Source organism: Vipera ursinii (assembly GCF_947247035.1).
Source record: "Vipera ursinii genome assembly, chromosome: 10".
In the NCBI taxonomy this organism is placed as follows: Eukaryota; Metazoa; Chordata; class Lepidosauria; order Squamata; family Viperidae; genus Vipera; species Vipera ursinii.
Window position 1 is genome coordinate 14,057,358 of NC_139520.1, and position 25,438 is coordinate 14,082,795.

Below are 25,438 nucleotides of genomic sequence, written 5' to 3' on the forward strand. Positions count from 1 at the left end.
AAAGAGAGAGGACCCCAAGCTCAGATTCTGAAGCATGCTCCTTTGGGATTTGAACTTAGCTCCTCCTGGCTCTGCACGGTTCCTTTCAACTCATCCTGTCTCCCAAGCATGTTGAAGGACGCCTCCTGTCATCCAGAGTCATCTTCCACGCCATGATATCTTGAGTTGTTGGGACTTTTAGTCCCAGTACATACATCCAGAGAACTTCAAGTTGGTAGAAAATCTTATCTAGCCACTGCACCTCACTGCCTTTCGTTTTTGAAGATCTGAGTTTGAAAGTAGTTGGGCACCTTAGGCATTTCCTCTTGGTTCCAAGCCTACTTGAGACAGGAGAACAGAGTTGTGGGACCCAATTTGCCATGGTGGTCTTTACATTGGGATAGCTTGTGGTTTGTGGTGGTTCTGTTTCGACTGTACCCATGATGGAGAAGGACTTTAAGATGTCTGTAATATAAAAAACTTCATCCATCAATAAAGATAATGCGAAACCAGGAAGAGAGGTGACCAATGGCCATGGTTGTGTGAGAAAAAGCCATTTTTAATTTTTAAAACCTGAAAAGGAAGCACTAGGAAGAAGTGCCTGTGGGATGTGGTCAAAAAGTCAACATGGTGGCAACAACAACATAACAAAACAACAACAAACAACAACAAAATGACAACAACAAACAACAACAATATAATGAAGTTGGAAGGGTCCTTGGAGGTCATCTAGTCCAACCCACTGCTCAGGCAGGAAACCTTATACCATTTCAGGCAAATGGCTGTCCAGTCTCTTCTTAAAAACTTCCAGTGTTGGAGCATTCACCACTTCTGGAGGCCGGTTGTTCCACTGGTTAATTGTTCTAACTGTCAGGAAGTTTCTCCTTAGTTCTAGGTTGCTTCTCTCCTTGACTAGTTTCCAAACGTTGCTTCTTGTCCTGCTTTCAGGTGCTTTGGAGAATAGCTTGACTCCCTCTTCTTTGGGGCAGCCCCTCAAATATTGGAACACTGCAAGCATGTCACCCCTAGTCCTTCTTTTCACTAAACTAGACAGACACAATTCCTGCGATCGTTCTTCATATGTTTTAGCCTCCAGGCCCCCAATCATCTTTGTTTGTTCTCTGCACTCTTTCTTTTTAGAAAGTTGGCTAAATTAAATGCAGCAGATTTCTCAGGAAACTTTATGTCTGTGTGTGTGTGTGTAGGGTGGGTGGGTTAAATAGGACATTATAAAGAGGACAGTGAAGAGTTCACATGTCTTTGATGCATTACTTCTAATGTAGTCAAGGTCTTTTAGTCTTTCTAGCACAGGGGTAGGTAACCTTGGCTCTTTTATGACTCGTGGACTTCAACTCCCAGAATTCATGAGTCAGCCATGCTGAGGGGAAAGGGAGAAGTTTCCAAGCTGAGCCATGCTGGCTCAGGAATTCTGGGAGTTGAAGTCCACAAGTCATAAAAGAGCCAAGATTGCCTACCCCTATTCTAGTAGGACTAGAACTTCATAAGTGATGGAGTTGGGAGAAAAACGATCAAGTTAACAGGTTGCCTCAGTTATGACTAAGGGATACATTCTTCAGATTCAAGTTTACCTTACAGAGACAGTTTGGTGTTGTGGTTAAGGGATGGGTCTCTAGACACCAGGAGAATGTGTACTAATCCTACCTTACACATGAAAACTGGCCAAGCGACTTTGGGCCGCTGCCATTCTCTCAGCCCAACCCTCTTCACAAAGTTGTGGTGGGTAAAATGGAAAGTTGAAGGAAAACTATGTACATTCTCTAACTTGAGCTGTTTATAGAAATTATAATATGTGATAAATGATCTAAAACAAAATCCGCCTGTCGTATTTATGTTACGATGTAGATTATAGCAGGGTTGGGGCCAGGAATATCTGCAGAAGGACCAAGGAACTTATGTTGTTGGCCCCAACTGCACAATCAAACTCAACATTTTTGTTTACTTGGGTAATGATAGATACAAAATAAAAAAGGTGGTGCCAACATGACACAGTTTATAGACACCGTATTCAATGTTTGACTCCTCCCATAGACACCCCTGCAATGCCAGTTTTGAAGCATGGCTTCCCTATGAACACCTAGTGCAGTCCTTGATCTGAAGAAGCTATATGTACCCATTTAGCTCCCATCCACCCCTAAAAGCTCCGCAACTGGTTCATTGTTTTCATGAGCTGACTGGGCATTATGGTTGTTGCAGTTCCAAAATTTGGAGGGTGCTCCTTTTGAGAAGGACGATGCCACCTCAGGGATTGATTGGATGTTGTTTGCAAAACATCGCGTCTCTCAAAACATCTCCGGCTTCCCTCTCTATGGGAAGTCCTCTAAGCTCTCTTCACCAGCTCACCTGTATGGTTCCAAAGAGTCAAAAGCAAAAACTGAAGTCCACATGAAAAATAATAATGAGCTCTAATTAGAATTTTCCTGGCAAAAGGAAAGAAGAGAACGGACCAACACGCACCATGGTGTTCCTAATTGAGCCCTTGTGGGCACAGAAAACAATTTGGTTAATCCACTCCGTGGCCTCCCTGCAATTGCTAATTTTCACATAGCATCAAAACGTTTTCTTAAATAAAAACCGAGCAGACGCAGAGCCTCAACGATATATTTGGAAGTAAAAGTGGTGCCAGTCTGAAGAAGAAGTGTTTGCATTGAACCATTCGTTTTTCCCCCCGCTCTGTTTTAAGAGGATGACTGTAGACTCCTGTTTACTGGAGAATGTTATTACAACCTTTTTCAATCAATTGGAAAAAAATAGCCATTTCTCAGATCTGCAATGGGATTCTAGTCATATTCTACTGAATCGAAGTCTAAACCACAACAGCACTGAGAAAAGTGACTTATGACCAGTTTTCACACACCGTTGTAGCATCCCCATGATCAAAAACCAGATGCTTGGCAATTGACTCATATTTATGACCACTGCTGGTCATATTTATGACCACCCCTTTTGCGACCTTCTGACAGCAAAATCAATGGTCATATTTATGACCACCCCTTTTGCGACCTTCTGACAGCAAAATCAATGGGAAAACCAGCTTCCCTTAACGAAAGCTTGACTAATTTAACAACTACAGTGATATCACTTAACAGGCAAGAAAGAAAGGTCATAAAATGCAGCAAAATTTACTTAACAAATGTTTCACTTAGCAACAGACGTTTTGGGTTCAGTTGTGGTCGTTATTCGAGGACCCTGTGTACTTTCGGCCATGCCCTGGATATATTGGCGGTGCCATCTCCATCATCCCAAACCAGGGCTATTAAAGAAGGTCCCATTTCAACTCCAAATTCCTAGCCAACATGAAGTCTATTCTTAAAGGAATTACAGTCATTGCGCATTGCAAGGTCTGACTTCCTTACCGTTAGAAAAGTGTGGTATGTTTTGTGTGAATGTGCAGGTGTCATCTGGCCCAGAACCTGGCAAGCTTAAACACCTGGGCTTCTTTGTAGGAACAGCTTGAAAATATTTGCTACAAAAATTCCAGGCCTACTGTTAGAAAATACAAACTGGGCTCCGTTTCCCCCTGCCCCATTACAGATCTTGGTTACAGGGTTCGGTGCCCTATAAAAAATTAAGAGCTTGGGAAGAACTCTTTAGAGTGCCCTCAGATGCCACTGCAACTGGAAGGAAGCAAAGCCAGTTGGCCCCTGGTGAAGCCTTGGAGGAAATTAATAAATTTGGGCTTAAGACTAATTAATCTCATGTTGCCCACGTGATGGGAAAGCCCAGCAGCAGCTGGCAGGATTTTGGCTTTCTAGCTCAGCGCTCGAAGGCTGAACCTGAACTTTCAGACATCAGACCATAAAGGAGATCTCGGTGTAAAACCAAGGGTTTTTACAGTTTCCTACCCGAGGTCTTTGGGAGAAGAGTGTAGTTTTGGGATCCCAGTTGAATTGAAGCAGATACAAAGGAAGAACTGCCCTGGGCATGTTTTTAGGGATTATTTTTTAAGGAACGAATTTGTGGAGTCCTTGGTGCTCTCTGAGTTTCATGGTTTTCTTGCAGATGATTCATGAGCAAACTAGGTAACATCATCAGCGCACTGATGTTAACTAATTTGGTAATAAAACATCTGCAAGAAAACCACCAAGCTCTAATTAGAATGGAATGGAATGGAATGGAATGGAATAGAATAGAATAGAATAGAATAGAATAGAATAGAATAGAATAGAATAGAATAGAATAGAATAGAATAGAATAGAATAGAATAGAATAGAATTATGGAAATTAGAATAGAATAGAATAGAATTATGGAAAATAATAGAATAGAATAGAATAGAATAGAATAGAATAGAATAGAATAGAATAGAATAGAATAGAATAGAATAGAATAGAATAGAATAGAATAGAATTATGGAAATTAGAATAGAATAGAATAGAATTATGGAAAATAATAGAATAGAATAGAATAGAATAGAATAGAATAGAATAGAATAGAATAGAATAGAATAGAATAGAATTATGGAAATTAGAATAGAATAGAATAGAATTATGGAAAATAATAGAATAGAATAGAATAGAATAGAATAGAATAGAATAGAATAGAATAGAATAGAATAGAATAGAATAGAATAGAATAGAATAGAATAGAATAGAATTATGGAAATTAGAATAGAATAGAATAGAACAGAATAGAATAGAATATGGAAAATAGAATAGAATAGAATAGAATAGAATAGAATAGAATAGAATAGAATAGAATAGAATAGAATAGAATAGAATAGAATAGAATTATGGAAAATAGAATAGAATAGAATAGAATTATGGAAAAGAATAGAATAGAATAGAATAGAATAGAATAGAATAGAATAGAATAGAATAGAATAATGGAAATTAGAATAGAATAGAATAGAATAGAATAGAACAGAACAGAACAGAACAGAACAGAACAGAACAGAATAGAATAGAATAGAATAGAATAGAATAGAATAGAATAGAATAGAATTCTTTATAGGCCAAGCAGAAAGGACCCCACAGTTTAACCCTGAGCTACAAATATTCTCTTCTGTTGGTACTAATTTTTTACATCTTTGGTCTTATAATGATGAGAACCCCTTAGGCTAGAAACTGGGAGGCTGTGAGTTCTAGTCCCACTTTAGGAACGGAGCCAACTGGGTGATTTTCGGCTAGTTATCTCTCTCCACCTTAGGACGGAGGCGACGACAAACCACTTCTGAAATCTTGTAAAAAAATAGTGCAGGGAGTCCACCAGGAGTTAAGACTGACTTGTAGCTCCCTTTACCCCCTCCCCAAAAGTAAAGTGCATCCTTACCTCTTTTGCATCATTAATTTCCCCCAAATGATTTAATTACTCTATGTAGGTTTTGTTTTTACCAGCCTCTGCTGTACAAGCCACATTACGTTAGCCCACAAAGCGTAGTTTTCAAAGTATTGTTGTGAGTGCATCCACCAGGCTAAGTAAAACAAAAACAACTCACCACAGGATGGCAACAGATGGCCCCAGGTGGGAATAGTTCTTCTTTGGAGGGACCTGCCCCCTGCAAAGCACCTTGGCCTGCTTTCACTTTCGCTTTGGAGGGAAGCTGTTGCTCTCCTTTCTCCCTGCCACAACAGCTTTCTCCTTTCTCCTGCCCAAATTCACCTTCACCATATTCTGCAATATTATATGAGGCTTTTGATCCAAAAGAGGCAACACACTTTTTAGTGGTAAACCAGGAATGGCAAGCCGGCACCCTTTTAGATGTTACTGGCCTACAACTCTCAGCAGTCCATAGTGAAGGATGCTAGCAGCCATCGTGCAACATTTTGAGAACTTTAAACTTGTCCTATCACTCCCCAAGTTCAACAGATCTTCTTTGCTGACGTTCCTTCCACCTCAGGTATATAGTTAAGAGATTCTCTAACTTGTATCGTTTCTTTTTAAATATATATATATATATATATATATATATATATATATATATATATATATATATATATATATATATACATACATATACATATATATATATATATATATATATATATATATATATATATATATATATATATTGATTAGTTTACCATTTAGCAAGTATTGAAGTCCTCTCAGTAATGTTTCAGTTCATTGTTGACAATTTTCCAGAAGCTAAACGATAGTGTTCCATTTTTGGATGGCCTCCTCTATTATATCTTGCTAGTTTTCATCATTTTAAAGCACTCTGGAAGAAGGAATCTGTTTTGTGTAGTCCTGTTTCTTTTCCCCAGTGTTTACATCACGAGTCCTTCAGGTTGGAGCAGTGTTTTAAAATAAATAGCAAAATAAATCAAGCGGGGAAGGATAGATTCCAGGAAGATTACCACTGATTTGATGAAAATGGGACGTATTTGTTCACTCTCATTTGTGAGCTGCTGAAAGGTGATCCTATTTCGCTTTGCCAGACCTGCCTTGGAGATTTGCTTTTCCCATTTGAACTCAAGAAACTCCCTTGCATAACTGTCCAGACTCTGTCCTGCCTTGACTAGCTGTGCAACATTTTTTTTTAACCACCCAATAAAATGCAAGCCGCAGCACCTAACATTGGCAAGATGAGAGCAGCAGGATGTCAGAAAGAGAAGAAAAGGCAGAGGAGTCGGAAGAAGCTTAAAACACACGTCACAGAACATACGCCTTTCTAACCGAAGAATGAACGATGACCCATAGCAAAAGGAAGGAACTATTTAGGAACTGTCTATAAGCAAAGGGACACGGTGGCTCAGTGGGTTAGGATGCTGAGCTTGTCGATCAGATGGTCAGCAGTTTGGCAGGTCGAATCCCGAGTGCCGCGTAACAGAGTGAGCGCCTGTTACTCATCCCAGCTTCTGCCAACCTAGCAGTTCGAAAGCACGTAAAAATGCAAGTAGAAAAATAGGGACCACTACGGTGGGAAGGTAACAGCGTTCCGTGCGCCTTTGGCGTCTAGTCATGCCGGCCACATGACCACAGAGACGTCCTCAGACAAGCGCTGGCTCTTCGGCTTTGAAATGGAGATGAGCACCGGCCCCTAGAGTCGGAAACGACTAGCACGCATGTGCGGTGGAACCTTTACCTTTACCTTAAACGCAAGCTACTTGTGTTGTCTTTTCCCCGACAAAGCATCACTCGCTGGACTATCTTGCATTTGTTGTAAGTGGCTGTGCTGTATTGGACAATCAGGCATTCTGCGGGAGATCATCTAAGGTCTTCTTCACTTTGGCAGTCTTACAGCAGGTCATGCTGTCAGATGAATGACCCGGTCTGGAATGATTTACAGCGGAATTTCTCAAAGTTGTTGGGAACAAAAAGGGCTTTCTTTAAGATCAAATACGTCCAACTGCTGTGTTTGCCAATTCTACCCATACCCACCCATCTTGGCTTTGGAGAACATTATCAAAGTATTTTAGGCAAAAAAGATGTTTGTTTTATTTTTGTTTGTTTCAATAATCAGTAATAGTGAATGTTTCTTTTAAGACATGGAGATATTAAGTTAAATTAAAACAAATGGACCAATGTGTCTAAACCTATAGGCTTTATAATGACTGATGAATTTCTCGCCTGCTCAAAATTCCTGATTGTCTGATACGGAGCCTATGGTTTGTCATGGCAAAGAGTGGTTTAGGACAAGCCTAGTTTACAGACTGAAATCATACTATTTTGTATGCTATCTTAGCAGCTTACTTCAACTAAATTTTTATCAACATCAAGCCATAACAAACATTAGATTCCATTTTCCTAAGAATTATATTTAGGAACAGAAAGGTATGTTTATGGTTGTTAATAGTCAACGCCATCTTGATGGCACCTAACCAGTCAATCAATCAACCAATCAAGCAAGCTTATTTAGAAGATGGAAACTTGGCCTCATAATCTCTCAGATTCATATGGAACATAGGTCTTCTTTCTCCTCCTTTTTGTTGTTCAAAAGGACTGTTATTCCCCTTGATGTTCCTCAAGAAAATACTAACTTGTTCTTTGTAATATAGTCATGCTAAACCATAACACAGTTTCTTTGTAGGTACCCACAGGGCTTTTTTTCTCATAGAACGCTCAGAACGGAGTTCCGGCACCTTTTTTGGATGGAACCTTGTAGGGTAGGCAAGGCAGGTTGTATGACATGTGTGAGTTCCGGCACCTTTTTCTTTTACAAAAAAAGCACTGGGTACCCATGATAAATGGCTTTGCACATAAACCAGGTTATCGAGCCAGTTCAAGATAGCCAAAGGTGCTTTACTCCTTTGATGTGGTGCTATCTCTTTAGCAAGTGAGGGGATTAAATGAAAGATGGTGAACATCTCAGGTTTTTGATACCAATGCTAAGAATTCTTGTAATTTTTCTGTTCACTTTCTTGACATTTGACTTTCTCCTGTTGAGTGGCTCTCAACTGGAAGTTTTCCTTCAGTGAGGAGTTGCTGCCATAGGGACAACAAACAGGTTACAAACAAAATTAGAAAAAGAGATTGCATGATTTTTACTTAGCTTCGACATGATACGCCTCTACTAAAAGACCATCGTTAGGTCAGCCAAGTCTTCTCATGCTTCCTTAACATCTCCTTACATAGTCCATGACCTTGAAAAGAAACATCCAAATCAGTTGGTCCGTGTCTTGTTTTTGTTTTCAGGATCCCACTTATTTCGTATTGCGGCCTTTGCAGTATGCTCTGGAAATGTCAGGTTTTCTCTGACTAGTTTAGCATTCTGACCAAGATGACCGCTTTCCTTTGAGAAAGTTCTTCTGAATGTTAATTAGACTCTTCCTTGGCTGGGTCTAAAGTCTTTGCCAAAAAAGTCATTTAGTTACAAGCAGTGCTTTTTTTGTAAAAAAAAAAAAAAGGTGCCGGAACTCACACATGTCATACAACCCACCTTGCCTACCCTACAAGGTTCCATCCAAAGAAGGTGCCGGAACTCCGTTCTGAGCGTTCTATGAGAAAAAAAGCCCTGGTTACAAGATTAAAATTCTCTTTCGAACACTTTTCTATGGTCTCTCTGACGTATTTCTAATTGTACATTGGTTTGTTCTTGGGGATAGCAGAAATATTTTCTTATGTTCAGTATTTTCTTATTTATTGCTGACCTATGACCTCTTCAAAAAGCACCAGTGCTTATCGGTCATTTCCAATGGCCATCAACTGTACTTCATAGACAATGGTATAAAGCAGGGGTGTCAAACTCGCAATGTCACGTGACGTGTCGCGACGTATGTGACTTTTTTGCCATTGCCGGCAATGGGGTGGGTGCGGTTTTGGCATGATGCATCTGGCCTGCGGGCCGGCAGTTTGACACCCCTGGTATAAAGGATATATTTTATTTATTTATTTATTTTAATTCCATTTATATCCCGTCCTTCTCCGAAGACTCAGGGCGGCTTACAAGCTTAGCAGTATATATATACATTTAAGATCACCTACATTTTGATGAACTTGAGCTGTAACATCGGTTACGCAAATCTATTTATGGGACTCTTGACAGGATCTTTTCCATGGTGGCCCCAAAGAAGTTTCATTCCCTTAAGCAAGACTTGGAAACCCAGTTTTCAAGAGCTTTTGAATGGAAGAATGCGCTAACCCTCCACTTATTTTTAAATGGTATTCTCACAATGGCTTAAATTGTCTTTGTATAACTGTGCTCCTGATTTTTGAGCTTTTTAAAACATTACTTTAATATTTGGATTTCTTAGACATTTTAGTTTTAAGGATTCAGGTTTTAGGGAGTGGTGGCTTGGTGTTCCCATATGATATTTGTTTATTCTTCTTCAAATAGTGTAGAAATAGTGGTCTTTGGAAACACTGTTTTTTTTATTTGCACTAAGCAAAAGATGAATAGGTCGCCAGCATAATCCTATTCTCATCTCTAACACGCTGAAGGGGAAATAATTCAGCCTAACACTTGCATATAACTGAGGGTCTAACGTGGAGTATGCAAAGATAATGTCTAAGACATCTGAAGTTGCCAAGTTTCAGAAGGCTGTTGTTGGCACTAATGATGACCAAGAACAGATGCAGCCGTAAAATGAGATAAGCATAATAGGCTGCACATTACACTAAGAGGCAGACAACCTTTTGGTAGCTCTACCCACAGAGGGTTTATTTCTTTTTGACACATGATGGTAGAACATGTCACTAGAGGTTTTTCAACTAATCTGGCCTGCTGTCATGTGTGAATTTGGCCAACAAAATCCTGTAAGGAAGTGAAATTGGAAGTTGATCCTCCCTTGTGTCAAACTCAAGGGCTGATGATGGCACAAGACAGAATTAATAGAATAACTGAGTTGGAAGGGACCTTGGAGGTCTTCAAGTCCAGCCCTCTGCTCAAGCAGGAGATCCTATACCATTTCAGACAAACGGTTGTCCAAGCTCTTCTTAAATAACCTCCAGTGGTGGAGCATTCACAACTTCTGGAGGCAAGCTGTTCCACAAGTTCATTGTTCTCACTGTTAGGAAATTTCTCCTTAATTCTATGTTGCTTCTCTCCTTGATTAGTTTCCATCCACTGTTTCTTGCCTTGCCTTCTGGTGCTTTGGAGAATAATTTGATCCCCGCTTCTTTGTGGCAGCCCTTCAAATATTGGAACACTGCTATCATGTCACCTCTACTCCTTCTTTAACTAGACATACCCAGTTCCTGCAACCGTTCTTCATCTGCTATTGTTTTCTCTGCTGGAGTGTAGATGTCATTGACACCTTCCAAGATGGTCTTCTGTCCAAGTATTGCCCATATTTTTCAAGGTCAGCCAAGGTCTATTTGATGCTGTCTCTTGGTGCAAATTGTGAATATTAACCACATCTTTTCATCTTTTTGTCTCTTTTAGGTAATATTATTGGTTCTGGCATCTTTATTTCACCCAAAGGAGTTCTTGAGCATTCTGGATCAGTGGGACTCGCACTCATAATATGGATTCTTGGTGGTGGGATCTCAGCACTTGGGTCTCTCTGTTACGCTGAATTAGGAGTTACCATCCCTAAATCAGGAGGCGACTACTCCTACGTCACTGACATTTTTGGTGGATTAGCTGGGTAAGTGTGACTTCAGGATAAGGGTGGATAGCAATGTTGTCATGAGCCGTGAATTTTATTTCATTAGTTCTTCCCACAGAGCAGATCTGTGTAATATTTCTGATACAAAACTAGGAACTGACTTGAGATTGAGTCCTCATTTGACCTTGGAATCCACTGGTTGCTTCAAACATCTCCTCCCCAAACAATCTTTGTCATGGGGTTATTGTCATAGGAACAAAATTAGGGAAGAACCCCCCCCCCACACACACACACAAATGCACCTTAGGTTTGCAGGAAAAAAAGGAAAGGTGGAAATGAAATAAATACATTGCAGTGTCTTATATATTGTGTCCTCTGTTGATTTTCTTAAAAGATTCATATAGGTAGGAGAAAAGCTGACAGAGCTGGGGAGAGGTGGAGTTAAGTAAGTCACTAGCCTGGAATCATTATGTTCCTACAAATAGTCCTAGTCCAACCCCTCTTGAATTCCGTTGACCCTTATCTGGTGCAAATCTGCTACTGAAGTCTAGTTGAGTAGATTCTAGAGTACAGGTTTGCGCAATAAATCTTCTGAACTGCCATTTAACGTATGGCCTGATTCATTGTGCCCAATAATATTGCAAAAAAACTGGCAAGCCTTTACTCTGTGTAGAGGCACCTGTAAGGGGGAGCAGTCGTATTTGAACCATTCCTCTCTTCTTTCAAACCTAAATTCCAATTTCACAGTAACATTTTGAGGGACCCCCAGATCAGGGCTCTCCAGCCGAGGACCCAGGCTTTAAACCTAACTTATTATGGCCCATGATTCAGTGGCATCCCCAGCCATCTGTTTATAAAGGAAGAACATTTATTGAAGGCCTGACTGATGGACTGTGCAAGATTGCTACAGCAGAGTTGGAGTGCTGGTATTGTGCAGACAAGCAGAAAACATCTGCATACAGATTGGATTTTGAGGGGGAGGGTGGGCAGGTCTGTGCTGATAGATAAGCAGGAGCCAACTTGTATTTATAGGGGCACAATAAGCCAGATTGCCTTTGGGGAAGATGGCTTGCAAGCTCCAGGATTAAATGACAAACGCCTACAAAAAGGAAGGTTTTATTCCTGCAACATCTGATAAATTCCAAAGCTCAGGCCTGTCTAGAAATCAATGTTTATTGCAGCAAAGGAAGGGAGCGAATCAGGAGTTTTAAATGGAGATATAAAAACTGAAATCTGCAGCATTTGGAAATTCAGCTTTATGGAGGAATTAACACATCCTTCAGCCAGCCATAATTCAAATGGGAGATCCCTTAATCTTGCCTTTCTTTACAGGGCCCTGTTTTTATTGCAATGCAGGGCTTAATCTATTTTCAGCGAGAGCCACAGTTCTCTTGGGGTACGCAAGCATTTGCTCCTAGTTAAATGGGCTCTGCAGCTTTTTAAAACACTTCAAAATATAAATTATTTTTTCAAAACTCGAAAGAAGCAGTACAGAGAAACGTGGGCCCTAATAAAATGGGAAAACTTTTCCATTTGATTTCTAACTGAGCTCAGAAAATGTGTAACTTGGGGACAAATATGTTAACGTTAGGAGACTCGATCCAGGTTCGAGGAATAATAAATGAGAAAGTGGTGGTTTACCCCCTGCGTTTATTGTTCATGGGTTGCTGCCTCTGAATAAGGAAGTTCCACTAATATTAACAGATTTGAATTGGTGTAAGCTTTTTGTTGTTGTTGTTGTTGTTAAACAGCCTACTAACTCACCGGCCCTCAGCTTCAATCTTACAGAATAATAAATGAATGAAGGTGAATATACATGTCCCGGGATAGTGTTGCAGGATCCAATCTGGGTTGGTCATGGGACCAGAGTTTTAATCTTCCGAGCATTCGGAAGGCCATCCTTCCGAACTTCTCTCTAGCCGCTGGAGAAGAAGAAATGGGGTTCCAGCACAAGTCCAAAAACTCCGAAGACAAACCTCTGGTCCTGGCGACCAACTCAGAGTGGTTCCTGCAGAATAACACAGTTGGAAGGGACCTCAGAGGTCTTCTAGTCCAACCCCCTGCTCAAGCAGGAAACCCTATAGCATTTCAGACAATCTTAAAACAGCAAATTCCCGAAGTGAAATGCAGATTTCCCCATCCCACCCCTGTAATGGACAATGGAAGGAATACTTTAACCATGTTTGCCCAAGTATTAGGGCAAATATGGCAATAATTAGAAATGTAGGAATTTCTTATCAGTAACCACAAGCACGTAACCTATCCAGACAAATGATCCAGTTGCAACAACAGGCACCGGCAGAGGAAAAGGAGGTCAAGGGGTTGCTGCAGAATCCACTGGAGTTGGACAGCTCATGTATACAAATTAATCATAATACCATCTATTTTTCCGTCTATAAGACACGCCCTTGTCTAAGATGCTCTGGCAGGCGAGTTTCTCCACGCTGGTCTGAGCTGAGCTGGCAAATCCAGAAGTTCAGACGGCCGACGGTCTTGCCCCCTCCCGTTTGTGGCAAGCCCACAGGGGCTTGACCCCTGCACCAGGCGGCATGGCAACCCACGCAGGCATGCCCTGGGATGCGGAGGTTACCATTATTTTCCTATGTATAAGACGCTGCACTTGTATAAGATGCACCTGATTTTTGAACAGGGTGTTTGCAGGAAAAGATAGCGTCTTATACATGGAAAAATACGGTAATAATTGCAGGACCAAAGCTCTGCTCCTTTTGTGAACATTGTGGCACATGCAACAAAAGGGTTGGGTTGTTGACTGTGCAGTTGCAACACTACATTACCTCTCCCATTTGCTCCCCAGTCCAGTGGTCTCCAGTGGATAATCCCTGTTACTCAGTCCTAGCAAATGATGTCTTCCTGATGCCTTTTGAGAACATGTTCCTAACGTGTTGTTCTGCCATGTTATTTTTCAGTAGCATTATGGAATATTCATTTAACCATGCCGGTGGGATGATAGTGTCAGGCATGAAGAACCACAACAGCACGCTAAGTTGCAGTTAAGAAGAGTTATTGCTCAAGCCTATACACAAAAATCTAGTCAACTAAATTCAACACTAAAATGATCTAGGTAGGAGTCAGTGGAATTCAAGAGGGGTTGGAATTAGAGCCTTTGTGGGAACGTAAGAATTCTAGGCTGATGGCTTGTTTAACTCTGCCCCTGGTTCTGCCTCCCCTTCTCCTTCAGAGAGTAGATTGAAGTCAGATGAGAAGCAGGATACTCCTCCTTTCCCCTCAAATATCTCTCTATAACCCTTGGCCTATACATGCTTTTGTGCCCAGCAGTCTTGTTTGAACAAGAGATCTTGAATTGTTTCCGTTGGTTGCAGATTTCTACTGCTATGGAGTGCAGTCCTTATCATGTACCCAACCAGCCTGGCTGTCATTGCACTGACTTTTTCTAACTATGTGCTACAGCCAGTTTTTCCCAATTGCATCCCGCCCTACAAAGCTTCACGAGTCCTCTCCATGGTGTGTTTGTGTAAGTATGGATTGATCATCGTTTTTCTTTGTCTTGTAAGACTCTGATTGGGCTCGGGGCTATCAATAGCCCTGCCTTTCTCTGAAATGGGGATGCAAAACACACCTCCGCCTGTTGGCATATGGGTAGCCCTTGACTTGCAACCACAACTGGGGCAAAAATGTCCCTTGCTAAGCAACACGGTTGTTTGGTGAGTCAAGCCCAGTTTTACGGTGTTTTTTGCCGCGGTTGTTAAAGAAATTGCTGCAGTTGTTAATCATACTGTCGTTAAGCAAATCAGGCTTCCCTTTCCCCCCACCCCTTAACTTTGCTCATCAGAAGATGGCTGGAAAGGTGTGCAGATGGTGGTCACGTGACATGAGGATGCTGCAAAGCTTGTAAATACAGGCCAAGCACCCAGATTTTGATCCTATGACCATGCGGATGCTGCAACAGTTATAATGCAAGGAATGGTCATAAGACACATTTTTGGTGCCCTGTAACTTCAGATGGTGGCTAAAAGAATGGTTGTAAGTTGGAGACAACCTGTATTAAGTCCTGGCAATGGAAGCATCTTGAAAGAGGAGCCTTTTGTTCTGCAAGTACTTTGAGGTGACATTTCAGAATTGAACTGGACTTGCTCAGGGATGATATTGGATGGGCATCATAGAAGGTGGATATTTTATCACCTCTCCCAGCGTCCCACACAGGGTGGTGGAGCACAAAGAGACTTTTGTGGTTCATGATAAAATTACAATGTTTTCTAAAGTGGTCTCCTGACCTGCAGGCAGGGAACCAGGCCGCTCTTTTGTAATGTACTAAGTAACCCTGGAGTAGCTGGACCCTTTTGGAATACTGGACTTTAAAAGCGCTAAGTATACCTATTCATGCACACCCCTTTATCTGTTCTTCCAGACTTCCCAAAAGACAAGTTTGACCTTACCCACCGTGGTTAGATAGACATGTCATTGGCCACGCCCTTTGTAGAAAACAAACTGAAAGATTTCCATGGAAATGGGGGAGAAAAGCATAATGACATGAGATACGAAAAACCTTATTTATCTTTGCAATCATGTTAAGGTCATAATTAGAAATACACAGTGATGCTCAAGCCTGTAACATTGATGTTGCTTTTGCTGAGATGTATTTGCAGGGGAGTAAAAAAAAAAATCATAGTGGCAGCCTGTGGCTGTGGGACCAAAACCACCCTCCCTATTTACATGTATTTACATAAAAGGCGGGGTTTCAACCATGTAATTGTAGCTGCCATCTTGACTTTTTTTTTTACTCCTCCCTGTAGATACGCCTCTTTTTTGCTTTCCATTTTGAGGAACTGAACTCTGCTTTCTGATCTCTAGCACTGTTGACTTGGGTGAACAGCTCCAGCGTTCGGTGGGCCACACGAATCCAAGACATCTTCACAGCAGGAAAACTCTTGGCTTTGGGTCTTATCATAACTGTTGGCTTTGTGCAAATCTTCAAAGGTACTGATACAAAAACCCTGGTGTTTAAATGGTCTTCTGCATGAAATTCAACACTTTTTAGAAAACTCCCGCATCCCACTGTTTTTCTAGTGAGTGATATGTTAGATGTTTTGTGCCAGCCATGGCAGTTCCCCAAAAAAGTCATCAGATGGGAGCAAAGAGGCTTCTTTGCTCCCACTGGTGGGTCAGGGGTCCCCGGCCCCTGCAGCCCCATTGGCGAGAGTTTTATGGTAAGGGAGGGGCTGAGACCCCCCATAAAAACCTCTGCTCAGGGGCTGCTCTCTCTGTGTTCTCTTTTGTTCTCTCTTCTGCTTGCTTGCTCGCCTATCCATGAGCTCAACCCAGGCATGGATGCCTCCATGCTAGGGAACTCTTTCTATTTACTTTATCGTTAAATAAAGCTCTGAATGATTGCATTCCTGCGTGATACCTTTTACTTGGAAGCACCTTAACGAAACATCGACCTCGTGAGACCATCTCACATGATATTTGAAAACATCTGTGATAAGCTTCATGGTGGGCTCCAAGGCTTGCCTTGGGCAGTGAATTTCAGGTGTAATTAAGAGTTGGGAGCCATTTATGTCCCCAGTGCACTATCTGCTGATCATTCTACCTTCATTTCCACAAAAGGGACAGGACAATTGGGTGATGTAAAAGGTCACACTGTTTGATAAAATACTTTTTTGGGAGGATGTCCCAAAGGTGTTTTTTTTTTCAAAAGGCAACTGGACTTCCCCTGAAGATGTTTCACTTCTCATTCAAGAAACTTCTTCAGTTCTGTGAAGAAGCTTCTTGGATGGGAAGCGAAACATCTTTAAGGAAAAGCGAAGTCCAGTTGCTTTTTGAAAAAAGGCACGTTTGGGACAACCATGACCTGGATGACTGAGAATCCCCATAAACATTTTTTTTTGGCGGCTATGACAGCATTTCCCTGACTTTAGCTGGTCTTGGAAGGGCTAAGTTGGATCTAAGATTGCTGGTTGATGGAAACTCACCATCAATCCCAGGGTGATGGACTAGACTAGGAAGTGAAAAGAGGAAAACCACTTTTATATTGTCACCAACATGCTGCAAAGAACATGGATGTTTGCCCGTAAAATCACCAGAGTTTAATTTGGCTCCACAAGAGTAAAAATGAGGGTAGAGGATTGCCAAGAGATTTGAATTGACTGCGGGGCATGAAAGTTTTATTTTAAAGAGTTCCCCCCCCCAAATGATTTGATTCCAGAGAGTTTCGCTCTAGAAAAAACAGCGGGAGATTAGAAAAAGTGAGTAGTGCTTTTCATCACTGGAGAAAGGAATCCATCTTCTTTTGTGATGATGCTTCTCCAGATGTTTCTCCTTTCTCCAGCAGTGAGAAAGGCTCTTCAAGAGTTCCTTGTTTGTATGGGAAGGTGAAAAATGGTTGTGTCCAGAGGCAATAACGGTGCCTTCTCTTGTAGCCATTCCCTCACTGTTCTGTGTGCTAGAATCAAAAACTCAACAGGATAGCCGGGGCTCCATTATGTGAACCCTATCCTTTTTTTCATGTGATATACATTAAAAAGGGATGAGACTTCAATCACACAGGACCAGCTGCCATCTTGATTTCTTTTGACCCTACAGTACATTATGTGTTTGTGTGAACTGACGGTGCCCTCGCTAAAGTCTGCTCTCCTTATAGGAAACTATGAAGCGTTGATTCCAAGCAATGCATTCAGCTTCTGGATGACCCCGTCTGTGGGACACTTGGCGCTAGCCTTTCTCCAAGGTTCCTTTGCATTCAGTGGGTGGAATTTCCTAAATTATGTGACAGAAGAACTGGTTGAGCCACGCAGGTAAGTGTTTCTATGCACTTTGGTCAAGGTTTGGCCAAACGGTTGTCCTTCTGCATCATTGGATCCCAGTGAGTGGCTTCCTTCTGGCTTGGGGAAAGAAGGTGAGATGATGCCAATAGGAAGAGAGGGAAGAAGTAGACAAGATGGGAAGGCTTAGAACAGGGGTGTCCAACCTCGGCAATTTTAAGACCTGTGTACTTCAACTCCAACCCAACATGGCGGGCTGGGGAATTTGCGGAGTTGGAAGTCCACTGGTCTTAAAGTTGCTAGTTGAAATCCACAGTCCACATTAAAGTCTGGGAATAGAAGTCCACAAGTCTTAAAATTCCCAAGGTTGGACATGCCTGGCTTAGAATAGCTGGGCAGGCAATTGTGCTGCTAAGAACAAGCCTGTTCTGCTATCTTCTAACCAAGGCAAATGTTCAGCATCTGGGTTTTCAATGTTCACTATACTTAATCAGACTGGCATCTTAAAATTGACCAGCTATCAGGCTTCTAGGGAATATGATCAACGATGGTAAAGTATTTACTGATTTTACCTACTGTTAGCCATCCACTGAGCTGCAGCAACATTAGAAAGAGGAGATAGAAATTATTCTAGAAGAATGCCAATCTGTGCTTTGGCTGTTCACCTTTTTCTGCACGTACATGATGGTTGTGATTTGGCTTAACATTCATGCAACTTGCGGTTGCATACAATTTGTTCACATTATACCTAATTTGCCTGTTGACCATAATCCATGTCCACGTTGGGTTTTGCTTCTCGGGCCTTGCTTATCCATGCTTATCAAGCTCCCCCCCCTCGTTTTTGTTTTGGAAATTAGGAATCTACCCCGTGCCATATTCATCTCCATTCCCCTGGTGACCTTTGTATACACCTTCACCAATATTGCTTATTTCACGGCCATGTCACCCCAAGAACTCCTGGCTTCCAATGCTGTGGCGGTAGTAAGTAAAACACACCCTGGGATTTGACATGAGGTTGGGATTCGTTGAAGGGAATCGTTTTGATTTCTGTTTGGTGCGTTGCAATTTATGTTTCGTTTCCATCCCTCCTCCTGACTTTTGTTGCTTTAGACATTTGGTGAGAAGTTACTGGGCTATTTTTCCTGGGTTATGCCAGTGTCTGTGGCATTGTCTACATTTGGAGGAATAAATGGATACCTTTTTACCTCCTCAAGGTTAGATAAAGTACGATTTATTTGTTTGCTTATTTTTCCTGAGCATTTTTTTTATTTATTTATTTTTGGGAAGAGGGAGGGGAAAGATCTCTGCTTTCCTAGCTGGAATGTTCTGGTGAGTTTTGGGACATGGCACTCTTAATATACTTAGTTAGCCGTGCAAGTTGCCATGTTCATGTTCTGCCATCCAGTTGCAAGTAGTCTTCATGGAGTCTCCATGCAGTTAAGATGTTAGGACAATATGAATGTAAGATTGCATGTGCTGTCCCGATAAGGTGATGCCAAAAGTTTAGAGCCGTTTTGAAAAGAAATTTGTTAAATTTAAGGAGGTTAAGATCATCATCAGCTAATAATCAGCATAGTATGAGGAGATGAGCAGGCAGTGAATGGCTTTATATTCAGCATCATATAAAGTACATTACCAGTTGGCTAGTAACTGTGCTAACATGAATGGGCGAGTGGTACTGTTTGTGTGAACTGTTCAGAGCAAAATCTTTGGGGCAACTGGTGGATCAGCATGTTTGATTAGATTTTAATTTTGTTTTGATCCACTTCTTTTGAAAACAGTGTAATAGAATATTAATCTTATGGGCATGCAGAGCCGGTCTGAGTGATATCATGTACAGTACATCATATCATATCACCAATTATGTGGATTTTATAATTCCATCTCAATCATATCATGTGACATCACTCTGGTTTGTAACAGACTGAACATTCAAATCCCATTCATTCATTCTTGGGGAACTTGGATTTTGGACTAACCATTCTTGGTAGCAATTGTATTAGAGAGTTTGTGAAGATAAAACAGGAGAAGGGCGGGGGGGGGGGGGGCGGTGTCCAGAAATTCAACAAACCTGGGAGATACATCACATGACTGAGAACCATCTAGAAATCATTGGCTTTTCTTGTCCTCTTTACTCATCCCAATGTTTTAAAGTATATTTTAAAGTATATTAAGCCAACATCTATGTTCTCCTCTTCCACTTTATCCGTGAAACAGTGGAGTGGCTACCCAAAGCTGAAACCCATCACACCTGGAAAATACCAGAATGTGGGAAGAAAATGTCCCTCTAAACAGAACACTGAAGGTGTGAAATAGCCATTTTTGTCACTTGCCACTCTTAAGTAGCAGACTGAATCTCCCCCCCCCAAACTATTCAATATTCCCCATTGGGTTTCAGTATCTTCCACTAAGAAAGTTAAACTATGTGTTTGTTGAAAGGGCCTAAAATAAAACAGGCTTAGGACTGGTTTTTTTCCCTCTTCTTCTTCTTCTTCTTCTTTCTTTTTCTAGGCTGTGTTTCTCTGGTGCCCGAGAGGGTCACTTACCGAGTCTCTTGGCCATGATCCATGTCAAACACTGCACCCCAATCCCGGCTCTCCTTGTCTGCGTAGGTGTTTTGGTTCCTGGGGAATGTGTTAACATCGCTAATCAAAATGCTTTTGATTTCACTGAATACCAAATACATCTTGTAAGATCAGCCACGTTGAGCTCAGTAGTAGCCAAAGTGTAGTTATATTACTCCAGTGCAGCGGCTCCCAACCTTTTCTATATCCCGCACCCCTAGAATGCTTCTGGTATATTCTCGCGGCCCTTACAAAAATTCAAAATAATGGCAACAAATTATGCATATTACGCTATAATTTTGAAAACCCAAGTTTTCGCACCCCCTGGAATATCGTCTTGAACCCCCAGTTGGGAGCCCTGCTCTAGTGCAACCAAAATCACAAGATAGAATGAAGAGGCAGCTTCAGGTTGCAGATGTTGAAAGCCAAGCGCTCCCAAAGCAGCTGAGGAAAGAATGAAAGAGAGTGTGAACATTGTTTATGTCAAGAAATAGGATAGGACTCCACTGGCAGCTAATCTTATAAATAGCAATTTATTATTGTATGCTGCCCAGTCATATTTTTGGCTTCCTTTAGTAACATTATTATCAAGACGTGGTGGCGCAGTGGTTAGAATGCAGTACTGCAGGCTGCTTCTGCTGACTGTTGGCTGCCAGCAGTTCAATCCTGACCAGCCCAAGGTTGACTCAGCCTTCCATCCTTCCAAGGTCGGTAAAATGAAGACCCAGATTGTCGGGGGCTGACTCTGTAAATCACTTAGAGGGGGCTGTAAAGCACTGTGAAGCGGTATGTAAATCTAAGTGCTATTGCTATTGCTAAGATATAAAATAGAAAAGAAAGAAAGTGTATACACATATAGTTTTTCATCTGTAATATCTCTTTAGCCAGTTTGAGTCTAGTTGTTGCTCTGTCATCCTTGCAATAGCTTAAGCCACGGGTTTCCAATCTCGGCAATTTTAAGACTTGTGAACTTGATCTTGGTGGAGCAGTGGGCTAATGCCTCCTTAAGTAACACCAGCTGCCTGCAATTAGTGCAGGTTCGAGTCCCACCAGGCTCAAGGTCGACTCAGCCTTCCATCCTTCCGAGGTAGGTAAAATGAGGACCCAGATTGTTGGGGGCAATTAAGCTGACTTTGTAATAATGCCGCTTGGGGGGGGAGAAAGCCCTAATAAGCAGGCATATACATAGAATGAAGGCTATTGCTAAGCACATTGATTTGTGCTTTAACTTGTAAGCCGCCCTGAGTCTTCGGAGAAGGGCGGGATATAAATGGGATTTTTAAAAAAAAATCTCCCAAACTTCCCCTGGCTGGCTGGGGAATTCTGGGCAGGCTGAGGAATTCTAGGAGTTGAAGTCCACAAGTTTTAAAGTTGCCAACGTTGGAAACCCCTGGCTTAAGCTATTTGAATGGATAAGCTTCTCCTACTAATCCTTGTATTGGGTACCCAATCCTCCTTTGAAATCTGCATTTTTAACTTGAGGAAGTTTTTGCCTTTGTATTCTTCCAGAAATTCTCCCTTTAAAGAACACCCCCCCCTTCTTTTTCTCTCCCTCCCCAGTGCCTGGCTACTGTGGTCATCATGCTGGTTGGAGACACCTACACCTTAATTAACTATGTGTCCTTCATCAACTACCTCTGCTACGGAGTGACAATAATAGGCCTGCTTGTGCTACGATGGAAGAAGCCTCTGATCTTCAGACCCATCAAGGTGAAACATAGTGGGGCAGCCTGAGTTTACTTCTGCTCTTTGCCCTCGACTTGCAAGCGTTCATTTAGCGACCGTTTGAAGTTAGAACGGCACTGAACGGAATGACTTGCCACCGATCCTCATGTTTATAACCATCACTTGTTAAACAGCTTGGAAGCTCTGAGGTCAAATTACTCCAGCTTGTACCTGCCAGATGGTTAGGTATGCTCAGGAACTAAGAAAAAAAAACACAACACAGAAATGAGCTTGCGTTCCTGATCCTGGTGACCTTTATGAGTAGGACTACACAGTCTCCGTCATCTCCAGATCTACATGCTTATGGCCGTGTTGGCCAAGGATATCAATGTATGTGTGTGTGTGTGGGGGGGTGTTGTCTAGGGGGTGTGGCATTTGGATTTGCCAAGGCTGAAGCTCCTGGTGATCTAGCTCAGACATGTCAAACACAAGGCCCCGGGGGCCGGATCCGGCCTGCGAAGTGGTTTCATGTGGCCCGCGAAGCCATCCTGGAAACAATGTGGGAAGGGCCCCCACTGCCTTGGCCCTGGCCCAGAGACCCTCCTTCTGCCAGAGACCCTCAGATCTGTCCCACTCCTGCCCAGGCGCCCATAGGCACCCTCGATGCGAACGATGTAGAGCTGGCCACGCCCACCCAGTAGGCCACACGCACTCTAGCCACGCCCACCCAGTAGGCCACACCCACCTGGCCCCTTGAGGGCAACCGCAATGCTGATGCGGCCCTCCATGAAATTGAGTTTGACACCCCTGATCTAGCTGAGTCCATAGTGATGGTCCAATGGTGTCTTATCAGCACGAAGGGAATTAGGGCAGAAACGATAAGTCTCTGTACCGATATTTTGTTTCCTCTTAGGTAAACCTCCTGGTTCCAATCACTTACCTGATCTTTTGGGCCTTTCTCTTAATCTTCAGCTTCTATTCTGAGCCAGTGGTCTGTGGCATTGGGCTGGTTATCATGTTAACTGGAGTGCCAGTGTTTTTTCTTGGAGTGTACTGGAAAAACAAACCAAAGTGTGTAAATAGAATCACAGGTAAGAAAAAAAAAAGAAAACAGCCTTGGAGGCAGCACCTGGTATACCTATCGATTTACAAGATAATCCACTCCTTAACTCAAGGTTGGTTGCACAGGTAGCGCCTCATAGGACTATTATTACAGGTGTGCAGGAATCTGCCTTAGGCAAGATCAGAAAGGAAAGACCCCATCTCATTACCTGATTATCCTAATCAGAGGAGTTTATAAATTGATGAAGGGCCTGCTTCTAAAAGACTTACGGGCCTTCAAAGTTCATGTTCACGTTGTGGCAACATCTCTCCAAAAGCTAGTTTTGAGGAGAAGGGTGGAAGAGAGCGAGGTCTCCATTTCTTGCATAGTCCAGAACAATCTGGGAGAGACAAAATGCTGGATTAAAATTTGGGCCAGGTCCAAATGTCTAATCTTACATTTGAGGCATGGGACTGAATTCTTGGATCCTCTGTTATGAAAAGCAGATGTTGAGAAGAAGGACTAGGGCTGTCGTTATAGCAGTGTTCCAATATTTGAGGGGCTGCCCCAAAGAAGAGGGAGTCAACCTATTCTTCAAAGCACCTGAAGGCAGGACAAGAAGCAACGGATGGAAACTAATCAAGGAGAGAAGCAACCTAGAACTAAGGAGAAATTTCCTAACAGTGAGAACAATTTAATCAGTGGAACAACTTGCCTCCAGAAGTTGGGGTGCTCCATCACTGGAAGCTTTTAAGAAGAGATTGGACAATCATTTTGTCTGCAATGTTATAAGGTTTCCTGCCTGAGCAGGGGGCTAGACTAGAAGATCTCCAAGGTCCCTTCCAACTGTTTTTGTGTTATTCCTTTGTTGAGTTGAAATGCCTTCCCAGTTAATAATGCCCACTCTAGTCTCAAAAATAGTATGATAACCCAGCTCTTTGATCTTTTTTTCAGAATCTTTAACCCACTGGGGCCAGAAGATCTGTTTTGTTGTCTACCCTCAGAAGGGATCTCCTGAAGATGATCTACCTTTCACCGATTATCCTTCTCAAGAAGTCAAAAGACCTTAAAAAAACAATTATACTTTTTACATAATAAGTAGATTTTGTTTACATTATGGCATTTTTTCGCTGGAGGAGGAAAAGAACCTTGATTTGGGTTTTTTTGGATTTTTTTTTTAAGAAATGAGGACCGTCATTTGGACAACTCTAGGAGACACCTAAATGCGTTTAGCTCTTTTTTTTCCTGAAAAGGAGGAAAATAAAAGTAAAGTGAGCTAGTGGGTTGTTTTTTGTGATGCATTTTACGTGCAAGTTGAGATTACCAGGTATAAAAAAATATTGCTACCAACCACCTGTTACGAAACTCATAAAAGCTGTTGTAAAGCTTCTGCAAAGTTTCAAACGGAGGACCCCTCTTCTTGTTCTGTCTCTTCTCTGTAAATCAAACACATCTTTAAGGCAACACCATGGCTGGTTATTCCTGCTTTATACAGTACTTCAGTGGTTCTCAATGTTTTTTTCACCATGGACCCCCTTTAAATACCTTTTGTGGCCACGGACCACCAAGATGTAACTCAAGATTTAAACTGTAACATTTCTTCAAGCCTTCCGGGGGGGGGCTGTGATGACACCGCCCCCCACCCCACCCCCAGGGTCTATGGACCACAGGTTGAAAACCACTGCAGTACTTCATACCAGGCCACACTTGGAAAACTGTGTCCAGTTGTATCACCACGATAAAAAAAAGAAGTTGAGGCTTTAGAAAGAGCACAGAGAAGAGCAACAATGATGATGGGGGGGGGGGCTGAAGGCTAAATCATACAATGAATGATTGCAAGAACTGGGTATGCCTAGTCTAAAGAAGAGAAGGATTACACAGTTGGTCCTTTTGCCAGCTTCTGGCAATCTTTAAATTACCATCATCACTGCACGATATGCCCATATCGCCATGCAAAATTGTACAATATATCCAGTACCTGAAAAACATTACTAAACCTTTTCTCCCGTGGTGGGATTCAAATAGGTGAACAACCTGTTCTCTGTGAGGATGCCACTTCCGGATGTCCGTTCTGGGCCAGGGCAACCAAAAATTAGCTACCGGTTCTGCCGAAGTGGTGCGAACTGGCTGGATCCCACCACTGCTTTTCTATAGTTATTTGCTCCATCTTTTAATTCAGAATTACTTTTGAAGATCCCTGGGGGGGTGGGGTTGGCATCCAAGGATTTTACACATAGTACACAGGCTATAAAACCTCCAAATTTGTACCTTGGGGAGGAAGGCAAAAGTTGAGAGTTTACAACTGTCCATTAGTGCATGAAAAAGAGAGAGAGAGAGAGAGAGAGACAGCACAAATTTGCAGGATAAACATAACCCAATTTATATAACCAAGAGTTTGACCATTCTTTAAAGACCAGCATCCTTGCATTTGCTGAGTTTTTCTCTGATGAACACCAGAAAAACCTCCTAAGACAGTTCACAGAACTCACAAGGCAAAACCA

The 25,438-nt window shown here is 42.0% G+C and overlaps 1 protein-coding gene and 1 long non-coding RNA gene across 2 annotated transcripts in view; one reads left to right on the forward strand and one right to left on the reverse strand.

Annotated features, from left to right (window-relative positions):
- The window catches only part of SLC7A10 (solute carrier family 7 member 10), a gene marked incomplete at its 5' end in the record, with an annotated part of 27,540 nt that extends 3,166 nt beyond the window's left edge, over positions 1 to 24,374 (forward strand). The window contains 10 exons of the mRNA XM_083370757.1: positions 10,761 to 10,965; positions 14,268 to 14,419; positions 15,757 to 15,882; positions 17,546 to 17,699; positions 18,524 to 18,647; positions 18,777 to 18,880; positions 20,178 to 20,274; positions 21,791 to 21,940; positions 22,809 to 22,986; positions 23,892 to 24,374. Of these exons, the coding sequence (XP_083226883.1) occupies positions 10,761 to 10,965; positions 14,268 to 14,419; positions 15,757 to 15,882; positions 17,546 to 17,699; positions 18,524 to 18,647; positions 18,777 to 18,880; positions 20,178 to 20,274; positions 21,791 to 21,940; positions 22,809 to 22,986; positions 23,892 to 24,007 (1,406 nt within the window). The 3' untranslated portion in view covers positions 24,008 to 24,374. The remainder of the gene's footprint in view (positions 1 to 10,760; positions 10,966 to 14,267; positions 14,420 to 15,756; positions 15,883 to 17,545; positions 17,700 to 18,523; positions 18,648 to 18,776; positions 18,881 to 20,177; positions 20,275 to 21,790; positions 21,941 to 22,808; positions 22,987 to 23,891) is intronic.
- LOC310645219 lies at positions 19,784 to 23,942 on the reverse strand. Its single transcript, XR_014493439.1, has 3 exons — positions 23,167 to 23,942; positions 22,836 to 22,948; positions 19,784 to 20,290 (listed from the first exon to the last, which is right to left on the reverse strand). It is a non-coding gene; the product is annotated as an uncharacterized lncRNA (long non-coding RNA).
- Positions 24,375 to 25,438: the final 1,064 nt, after the last annotated feature.